The sequence below is a fragment of the Lygodium microphyllum genome, chromosome 22 (genome assembly GCF_053477565.2).
Source record: "Lygodium microphyllum isolate KBCC chromosome 22, Lygodium_microphyllum_v1.1.10, whole genome shotgun sequence".
In the NCBI taxonomy this organism is placed as follows: domain Eukaryota; kingdom Viridiplantae; phylum Streptophyta; class Polypodiopsida; order Schizaeales; family Lygodiaceae; genus Lygodium; species Lygodium microphyllum.
Window position 1 is genome coordinate 49,681,102 of NC_141156.1, and position 10,684 is coordinate 49,691,785.

The 10,684-nt window shown below is 38.2% G+C and overlaps 1 protein-coding gene across 1 annotated transcript; it reads right to left on the minus strand.

Annotated features, from left to right (window-relative positions):
• Nucleotides 1-795: 795 nt before the first annotated feature.
• LOC148017133 (uncharacterized) lies at nt 796-3,605 on the minus strand. Its single transcript, XM_087663299.1, has 2 exons — nt 3,448-3,605; nt 796-3,368 (listed from the first exon to the last, which is right to left on the minus strand). The coding sequence occupies exons 1-2, from the start codon at nt 3,527-3,529 to the stop codon at nt 1,534-1,536; spliced, it is 1,917 nt and encodes a 638-aa protein (XP_087519425.1). The 5' UTR covers nt 3,530-3,605; the 3' UTR covers nt 796-1,533.
• Nucleotides 3,606-10,684: the final 7,079 nt, after the last annotated feature.

Here is a 10,684-nt window from a genome sequence, read left to right on the forward strand (position 1 = left end):
CCCCCCCCCAAGTAGGGTTGTGGAGGGACCCAAAATAAGGATCCCTGATAACTCCCACATTTTGCAACCTCAATGCAATGTGCCTCAAGTTACTACCAGCTTAACTACTCCCAACCACATTGGACCCACAAAGGTCAACTTTTTTACATCCAATCACATAGACCTCGTTTAACATACACAATAGGACCCAACCAACGTTCAAGCTTACACATGGCTTTTCCTCATAATGGGAGCCTTACAACTTTGAGTACTCTGGATGATTGGCAACACCTTATGTGAGTAGGATACTTAGCATATCTTAACAATGAGTCTACTAGGTTGCCTATCTTTGAAAGTGGCTAAGGGCTCATTTTTTGTGGTTCATATGGATGTAGAGTAATGCATCTACCTTGAATAATGATAATTCTATGTTGATTAATGAAACGATATGGTCTCTTTTATCTCAAGATTAAGAGTAGTAGGAAACTCTATTCAAGAGAAGCCTCAAGCAAAAGAACTTAAGTTGACCACTTGAACGAAAGGAAGTAATGAAATGTCTCGCTCTTGCATTTCTAGTGAAGAAAAGGCTGCTACAATTTTGATATTAAAAATGCCATCACCATTCCCAAAATTTCTCGTGGTAAAAGACAATTAGGTTGCATAAGATGCATGTTATGCCTCTAGTTTACAAGCCACCTTTTTTGTTTCTTCTTTTTCTTTAAAATGTGGGGTGTAGTAAAACTTATTAATGCAATTCTTTATTGCTACTATTAGTTTATGCCACTTTCTAAGACTCAGTAATTTTAAGTTCATCTCAATTCCAATTGTCACTTGATGGAATTCTTTAACTCTCTAATTTACTTCTTTGTCCAATCCAATACAAAGTGAGAATTAAGTTTATGGCAGGTGAAAGTAAGAATTGTGCAACTTGATGGGAGGGAGAGCCTTTGGCAGATTCAACCACCACATTCCACACCCACACCTCCACGCAAGCACCCACCAGCGACACTTGCTAGACTGCACAACCACTTGCGCTCACCCACATACTTTAGCATGTAGTTCGATTACAGGCAGATGCAGCCATCAGAATCCAGTAGCCCAACTAATTACATGGTTTGGCAGTCGAGTACAGAAGTCACTCTTAATTTCCTTTGCTGGTCTGTAGTCTTACATCCAGTTGCATAGCTCTTCAAACTCGCAGCTGAAGGGAAATATCACTATTGCAGATATATCTTGCATGTAAGCAATTTGGCCTTTTGCCTTTTGAGAGATAATAACCCTATGGCCAAGTCCAAACTAAGACAAAAACAATACTTGCAGTGATTGTCTGCCCCTTACATACATGAGGCTAGTTCGCTCCCCTCCTTTTAAGGCATATGAAGTCCACTTTATGAAGCCATGCGCTCTGCTGACAATATTCCCCGTGCCTTAAATTGATAAAAACTATGTCTAAGCTAAGCACATTCTCACCATTAATTAGACAAATTTTCCAAAACCGTGGTGTATTCATAAAGAGTTGGGTAGCAATTACCTTTACACAAATTTCTATGAACACTACTCATCAACCTGTACTTTCTGAAGAATATGGTCAAACCTGCGCTTTGCTGCTGCAAGTTCATCCTTTCCAAAGACTCGACGATTTGTTTTAACAGTGGGCAAAAGAGAAATAAATGTGATGTTATCAGGTTTTAAACCAAGAGAGACCATCTCATCAACAGTCTTCTGTACCTCAAAAGTCATCCCTGCCTTGGCAAAAATATAAATTAAGGTGTTAAATGTTACAAGGTTAGGTTGTATACCTAACGATTTCATTTCCTTGTACATAGCCATAACATCGTTGGTTTTCCCAGCATTCCCGAGTCCATATATGATGGTAGTACAGGAAACAACATCAGGGCAGCATCCCCTTTCTTTCATGCTTTTGAAATGTGCACACGCAGATTCTATCTGCCCTGCTTTGACAAAAGCACGAAGCATGATATTATGTACAAAGACACTCCTGGTAAACCGGAGTTTGTTTTTTGCAGTGTGTGTGACTCCTGTACTCAAACTTTGAGCATACAGCTTTTCTGTCTCCATCAAAAACTCATAAGCAGCTTTCCACTCCCCTATATTGCAGAAACCACCTACAAGAGTGGCATGAGTATAATCACCAGGCAGTATTCCCTGCTGTTTCATGGTTTCATACCATTGAAGAGCTTCATCCATTCTCTGTGCATTGCAAAAACCTTTTATCATAGAATTATATGTTACTTCATTAGGGGAACATTGTTTCCCTTCCATGCAAACAAAAATTTTCCATGCTTCAGTGACTAATCCATGCCTCACAAGGATATCAATAATTATATTGTATGTAACCACTTCTAACACATACCCTGCATTTTCCATCTCATGGTACAAGCTCAAAGCATCTTCCACTTTGCCCGCTTTCCCAAGACCTTTGATTAGTTCTGTGTATGTCACTTTGTTTACCAAAAATCTCTTGTCTTTGATTGCATGAAAGATTTCCAGAGCCTTCTCTGGCTTTCCAGCCCTGTTAAGATTCCCAATGACACTTGCATAACTCTTCTCATTTGGTTGGATGTTTTTCTGCTTCATGTGCAGCAAATAACGTTGTGCTTCAAGAACATCGCCGGATTTGCCATACTTATCAATCAGCATATTATAAGTGACAGTGTCTGGCTGGCAATGTTGGAAATTCCACATTGCCTCATGTACCTGCTTGGCTCCTTCAAGATACCCAGACTTAGTCAGTACACTTATCAGGCAATTGTAGACAAACAGATTGGGGGGGCAACCGGCATTCTTCATCTCTTCAAAAACAAGGAAAGCTTCCTTTGCCATGTTTGAATTGCCATACGCCATGATTATATCAGCAAGGAAATAGGGTGTAAGTGGACATTCATCCTTTTTCATTTCCAGCAAAATTGTATACATCAGATTAAAGTCTCCAGAGTCTCCGACAAGCCGGACAATGGCAGCATAAGTCATGGTGGTGTGCTGGAACTGTGCCTGCATGCGAGCCCATTTGAAGAAGCCAACAGCAACCTTGGCATGCGACAATGATTTGAGGACCAAACGGACAACCTTACGGTTGAGCTTGACATTCAAGTCATCAAGTGCTTTCTGTGTGTCCGAGTTCCAATCGTGGTGCTGTGACAGCACGGCAAGGATGCGTGAGGCGCGCGCATTCGGCTTGGGGGGGAAGCGGAGGTACCTGACTTTACAAGGCAGGGTGCTGCGGGCAATGTCAGTTCTCTTTGCGAGCAAGGCCTCCAATGTGAAGGGGCATGAGGTTAAGGTCTGCGTGGGGGAGGCCCCTTTGTCGTCTGCGCTCTCCTTCGTTGAAAACGGAGTAGAATGGGATTTAGGGCAAAATCTGGATGGCACTGCGTGCAGGAAATGGAAAGGTCAGGCAACGCGCAGGATCTGAGACGAGGAGAGAGAAGAATGCGCGACGAGGCTTACCACAAGACGCGTCTCCTCTTCTGCTTCTGCTTGCTGTGAGGGTCGGTCTTGTGCTGTGCATCAACAGAGCTCTACGCAGCATACCTGCAATGGAGTCCTCGCAGATATAGGCAACTTGATATATATCCTAGCACTTGAGGTAATCTGCTTGACTTATGTATAGGTAGTCTGAAACTATATACTAGCACTTGAGTCACTCCGCTTGACTTGTGTGTGTGTGTGTGTGTGTGTGTGTGTGTGTGTGTGTGTGTGTGTGTGTGTGTGTGTGTGTGTGTGTGTGTACCCTTTTGAAACAACCACTAATGAGTGAGCTTTGGCTCACATGTAGAACCAACAGCCTTGTCACATGTTTTCCTAAATGCTAATTAAATAACTTGTCTACTAAACGTCTCACTTTGCCTCATAAGCTCATTCAGTGAAGCAATGCCTGGTTCATAATGGGCTGTGAACACAACAGTTCAAAAGTGCACTCCACATCAACAGTGCCTCACATTATACCTCACATGTCGCTCATGTGCACAGGCTATTTAGACATATACATTCCACACATATACTTTTGGTTTTGTAGCCTACATAATATTAAGTTGTGCTATATGCATTCATGGTCACTCTAGATTTTTTACTTTTGCTCTGCAAACATTTGCCCATCCGTGTGTGTGTGTGTGTGTGTGAAATAGACAAACAAACAGATAAAGAGAGATGTTGTTAGAGAGAGTGTTCAATATTCTCTCCATCAGAGAGAGAGAGAGAGAGAGAGAGAGAGATCACAATATACTTTACTTCTTTTTAAATAAGATTTTTTTTTCCCAAGGGAAGAGCATTATTAAACATGGATGTTTTACATGTAAGCATCATATTTTGGTTCTCTGACCTGCATATTAAAACACATAATATACCTTCATGGTCTCAACTCTTCAAAGTCATGCAAGAGACATTGAAGAAGAAAAGGGTCAAGGGGTCTTTGCTTCCAAAGCCATCTTCAATTCAACAGATAAGGTGCAACATCCACCAAAGAGTCTTAAAAGTCCTTGGTGAGCCCTTTCCCATCGTAAATAGCAGAATAGTGCTAAAGTATGATAGTTCTAACAACATATTCTTTGAATTGAAGACTTTGAAAATAGCTATGATTAGGTTTTATAGAGTAGAGCATACAATAGCAAATGGGGTTACTATTTTTGTTATCAAGCTAGATGAAGCTAAGATTGTGAAGGGTAAGGAAGTGGAGAGAGTTTCTATCACTGTGATGAATAAGACTCTTGAGCTAGGTAGCGAGGGTGATGAAGGCATGGGGGGATCAATGCACTTTAGCATGAAATTAGAGCAAGTCTTTGGTGGTTGGGAACATTTCAGATTGACATAGAAGATTTTGACGTGTTGCACTAGGTATTTCAATAAACTTCTATATTTAAGGTGATAAGTGCTCTCAAAAGTAGGGGAGGAATTAAGTATTGAAAGGTTTGGACAATATAAAGTGGAGTGGTACATTGCCATAGATTTAAAGACACAAAGTGCATGTATAATGTGTCAAGAGGTACTACTATTAAGAGTCCTTGCACTTATTGCATGGCCATGGTCAAGGAGTGCAATGCTACTAGTTTAAGTAAGGTGCCTGATAGGCATACCAAAGATCCAAACTTTCAAGCTATTCTAGGTATCCCTTTAACAAACATCCACATATGCACATTGCATGCCTTGTGTAGAATAGTAGAGAAAATTGTGCATCTTTACATTGGATCTGAATGGAATTTGCAACCCCAAAAGGCCAAGGATGATGTTGTTAAGGTTTTGTTAGACATTGGTCTCAACCATGGGGGCAATGTTGTGATCGAGGTAGATCCAACAATGAGAATAGTGCTCCCAAGAAACCCTTAATAGGTGGAGTTAAGGCCATGAAGGTTTTTGGGCATCCATGGTGAGCCCAGAAAAAGGAACTCTATGAATGATTCTTCTCACAATCATTACAACCAATGAAAAGTGCTACACAATGCAATCAAAGACAACAAGGATGATGGAAGAACAAGGAGCAGGAAGACTGAAGTCTAGAAGGCATTGGATAGAGTGTTCATATATTGTGATAAAACACATTGGTCCAAGGAGTACCTCCTAGCCTTCAAGAAGGTCTTTGACAAATTCAAATGCTCCATGAAGGATGCTTGGGGAGTAGATAATCTCACACACTATAGTAAATAACTTCATATTTGGTTTCTATGCCTTGAACTTATTATTTAGCTCTTAATTAATCCCATTATTTTTCTCATAAATAGTATATTATTTATAGTCACAGTCCTTGGTTTGTGCAGCAATATGGGAGTTTGTTGATTTAGTCCGCCCAAGGAATGGAGAAGTCTCATTACCAAGCAAGGACCATGTACTTCAAACATACAAGACACGATGGTTATGCACAAAAGGCAAATATCTTACTAGAAGTTTTCCAAGGTTTTATAGAGTAATTTGGCATAGAATGAGATCAAAGACAAAGTAAACAAGATGTGTCAAAACTCAAATATACCTCTTTCATTACAAATATTGGAACAAAAGAGAGAAGAATCACACAATAATTCGTGCGCAAATGAAAAGTTTTTACAATGGTTGGCCTCGAGGGAAAGATAAGACTAGAGATGGGGCTCAAAGAGCAGATAATCAAAGCTTTTATTCCTAGCTATGTGGACTCAAAGAGAATGGTTTCATCTTCTTTGGCGGCATCTCATCATCTTCATCATCCTTATTCTCTGATATTGGTAGCTATATAGGTGGTGTTGGTACTATTGGAGACAATGACTCCACAAGAACCATGTATTTCATCTACCTGCAAAAATTTCTTTTTGAATAAGAATGCAAATTGTGCACCTCCTTGATGCAAATTGTACACCCACAATACAAATCACTTTTTTATCAACGTTATTTTTTCAACATTCACTGGAAGGGCATAGCCTCCACAAAACTTGGTCAATACCTTCAATGCAAAAAGGGGGAGCCTTGCATTGTCCAAAGAATACTAGTTGTGAAAATTTATTGTATGTAATGAGGGACATATTGTACATTATTTATTCAAATTAATACAATCTTTCTCTATAATACATCCCACAACATAGTATTTGCACATATCTATGTACCTTTGTATAATCCAATTTGCCAATGTATTGTGAAAAGCCGCATCTTTTTTGTGACCTATGGACTTGGAGCTGTTGGCAAACTGATGTCCTTTAGCCCCTTACTCAAGTAAGAAAGCCATCACTATACACCAGGACCTAGTTGCAAAGATGCATTCTTAAAAAAGAAAACCAAGAACTATCATTAACCAAGAATAAGTAGAGCATAAATCAAATACCGATTGATTTTCATCGTTTTCAAGCAAATATGTTTTCCACAATGAGATTCTGCCACTCCCATCCTCTTGCACATCTGATGCCTTGTACTTTCCCATGTTGGCTAGGCTGAGCCTTTCAATTATTGCAACTCTTTCTTCTTCAGTAGGCAATCGCCATCACTCATAAGCCTTAGTCTCCACTTCAATGCTTTTGAGGATCTGCTTGCATATAACAAGCTTTGCATCTTCAACCTCAAAATCAACCAAGAGATGTAAATCTATCTCATCCACTGCCCACCCTAAGTCAATAATAAAGCCAGTTTTCCATTAAACTAAGAAATACAATAAGTACTCAAGAAAATATGAAATAACCATGATCATAGCAGCCATAGCTAATACTCAAATTTCTCATGAATGAATTGCAATGGTAAAAATGTGTTTGGTAGCAAGGAACTCATCCCTTACAATGGTAGAGTAAGGTACTAACCCCTCACATTGGTGGGAGATTCAAAACAAGGAAGTCTCAAGAGTAATGGTGCACAGATTGGATGTTGTATGCGTACATAGCGAGTGCCGAAAGGTCCCCAAGAACAAAAGAACTCTATTTTTGCACAAAAAATAAGAGATAAGACTTTCACGACATGAAGCAAAAGACTAATTGGGTACAATCTCCCCCCATGCCTTGTGTGAACGCTCCACAAAGCATGTATTTGATATATTATTCATCTCCAAGATCAAAAAATAGCCCAAATTACAATTAGCACGCTTTAGCTTTTATGTTTGCTTTTGTCCAACTAAAGAATTAAAGCGATTGGGTGCCCAAAGAGTCGGGCTGTGTCCAAATACAATGTCCAATTAACAAATATTTAAACCGTTGCCATACGCATACAAAATAACGACCATACACATACAAAATAATAAATAAATGTCAGGCATTTCAATAAATAAGCGTGTCAAAATAAATATTAGCGCCACGCCTAAGATGCGCACCCATCAAAATGATAATTTTTTCTAAATAACTTGAATACACACTATCGCCCAGTGCTTCCCAACGCCACCGCTGCCTACTCTACACATCAACTGAAGCATTCACAATTGTTAGAAAATAATAAAATTAAACCGAAAAAAGTGAATACCTAGCTATCTTCAGCTATAAAATAAATAAATTGGTTAGAATTAAATCCTAACCTTAATTTATTATAAGTGTGCACTCTAAACTCATAAACGTCCGTTAATTTAAATATGTATTTTGCGGAATCACCCGCTTGCACATTAAATTAACAAGACGCCCGAAAAGGACAGGCGTCCCCATCGACTTTTCGCACAAGGAATCCACCTTGTATATGAGCCTCGCCAACAAATATAATTTTACGGAATCCACTGCAAAACCTCACGGAATCCACCATGGAATATGCCTCTTAGCATCATACCCCCGAGGTAGGATAGCAATTGTCCTCAATTGCTATTAGCTCAATGTGGAGCCAACATTGAGGAGTAAGCACTTAAGTCTCGAGCTGCATCCATTGGGCCTCTTCAACAGGATGATTTTTAAACTTAACCAAGTATCTAGAATATCTACGGCCAATTCTAGTGGTCATAAAGTCAGTATCTAGAATAGTTTCAGGCTCAAGGATTTCAGTTTCTTCTTCTAGCAAAGAAGGGTTTTCATAGACAGGATGTAGAGGTAATTGGCCTCTAAAAGGTCATAATAAACTGATATGAAAAGTGTTGTGGATTTTCCAGTATTGTGGTAATTCTAGTTTAAATGCATTGTCATTGATTTTGTGAATGATCTTGAAAGGTCCATAAAATCGAGGAGCTAACTTTACAACAAGGTGTTTGTCAACACTTTGTAATCTTCTCTTTTCAATGCGTAACCAAACATAATCATCAACTTTGAAACTCGTAGCTTTTCTTTTCTTATTGGCTTGTTTTGTGTATGATTGCTGGGCTTTCGCAATCATATATTTAACTTCATAAAAAATAGTAGCATGCATGTTAGCAATATTATCAACAATTTGAACTTTGTTTAACAATGATGTAACAGGTGTAGACAATCTATATCCATAAATAATTTCAAATGGTGCTTTCTGTGTAGCTATACGTGGTGTGTTATTGTATGCAAACTGAAGTAAATGTAAATGTGTATTCCATGTTTGTGGTTTTGAAATTGTGTATGCATGCAAAAGATAAATGGTACTGTTAGTAGCTTTTGTTTGCCCATTTGTTTCAAGATGAAATGCAATTGAAAAATCTATCTTTGTTCCTAAATTAGCAAACAAAGTAATCCAAAAATTATTGCGGAATCTAGAATCACGATCAGAAATAATAACTTTTGGCAAACCATGATTAGTGAAAACAGTTTTCAAAAACAATTGAGCAACTTGAGATGCAGTTAATGTTTTCTTGCATGGAATGAAATATGCTTGTTTGCTAAACCTATTGACAATAGTCCAAATCATGTCATGATTAGCTTTAGTGTTAGGCAAACCAGTGATAAAATCCATTAAATCTGTTCCCATGGTCGGGTCTGGAATTGGTAAAGGCATTAATAAACCATATTGTTTACCATGGTGTCGTTTAACTCTTTGGCAAATTAAACATTCAGATACAAAGTTAGATACATCAGATTCCATGTGTGGCCAATAAAAATCTTCAATCAGTGTACGCAAAGTAGAAATAATTCCTCTATGGCCTTGTTATGGGGGACAATGAATTTCGTGCAAGACAAATGATTGAAATGGACCAGTTACATATATTTTTTTTTCATAGAACAAAAATCCATCAGCGTAAGACAATAAATCAATTGGAATCCAGCTATTTGAAACCAATTTATTCCAATCAGTTTGAAAACTAAGGTCTTGTTCATAGGTATCTTTCATAAAGAGAAGAGAGTCAAAAGATATCACAGAGATATTATGAATAGTTGGTCTTCTACTTAAAGCATCGGCAACAACATTCTCTTTTTGGGGTTGGTATTGTATGAGTGGATGAAAACTTTGAATAAAATCAGCCCATTTAATGTGCCGGTCAGATATTTGTGGTTGACTAAGGAGATGTTTAATGCTTTGTTCGTCAATTTTGATCATGAATTCAGATCCCATTAAATAGTTTTTCCATTGACGTAAAGCTTGTACTACAGCTAGCAATTCCTTATCATAGGTAGAATACTTAAGTTCAAAGGGTTTAAGTTTGCAGCTAGACTAGGCTATGGGATGGGAATCTTGCATAAGGACTGCTCCTATTCCAAATCCACTAGCGTCAGTGATGACTACTAGGAAAAATGGTCTATTGAAGTCAGGTAATTGCAATACAAGAGCATGAGTTAAAGCATGTTTCAGTAAATCAAAGGACTTTTGTTGATTGTCGGACCAATGATCCACAATGCCTTTCTTTAATAATTTTGTCAAAGGTAATGCAAGCAATGAAAAATTTCTCACAAATTTTCTGTAAAAGCTAGCAAGACCTAAGAAAGAACGTAATTCGTGCACATTTTTAGGTATCGGCCAATTCAAAATTGCTTCTATCTTTTTAGGATCAACTTTAATACCTTCAGATGAAACAATATGTCCTAGCTATTCAATTTGTGTTTGGAAAAGTTCACTCTTTTCAGGATTAGCATATAATTGATTCTTTTTCAATAAGTTGAAAACGAAAGATAAATGTTCATAATGCTCGTTTTCATTCTTATTGAAAACCAATATGTCATCAAAGAAAACAATGACACAATGCTGATGCTTCAAAAATATGTGATTCATCATACAACTGAATGTGGCTGGTGCATTAGTTAAACCAAAAGGCATAACAAGGAATTCATAGTGTCCAAATTGTGTTCTAAATGCAGTTTTGAATATATCAGATGTGTCCAATTATACTTGATGGTATCCAGATTTAAGATCTATCTTGCTAAATATTGCAAACCCTTGTAGT

Coding starts and splice junctions, on each gene's coding strand:
- LOC148017133 (XM_087663299.1), bottom strand. CDS start 3,529: ATGCTGCGTAGAGCTCTGTTGATGCACAGCACAAGACCGACCCTCACA. Junction 3,369..3,447: donor AAGAGGAGACGCGTCTTGTG/GTAAGCCTCGTC, acceptor TCCTGCACGCAG/TGCCATCCAGATTTTGCCCT.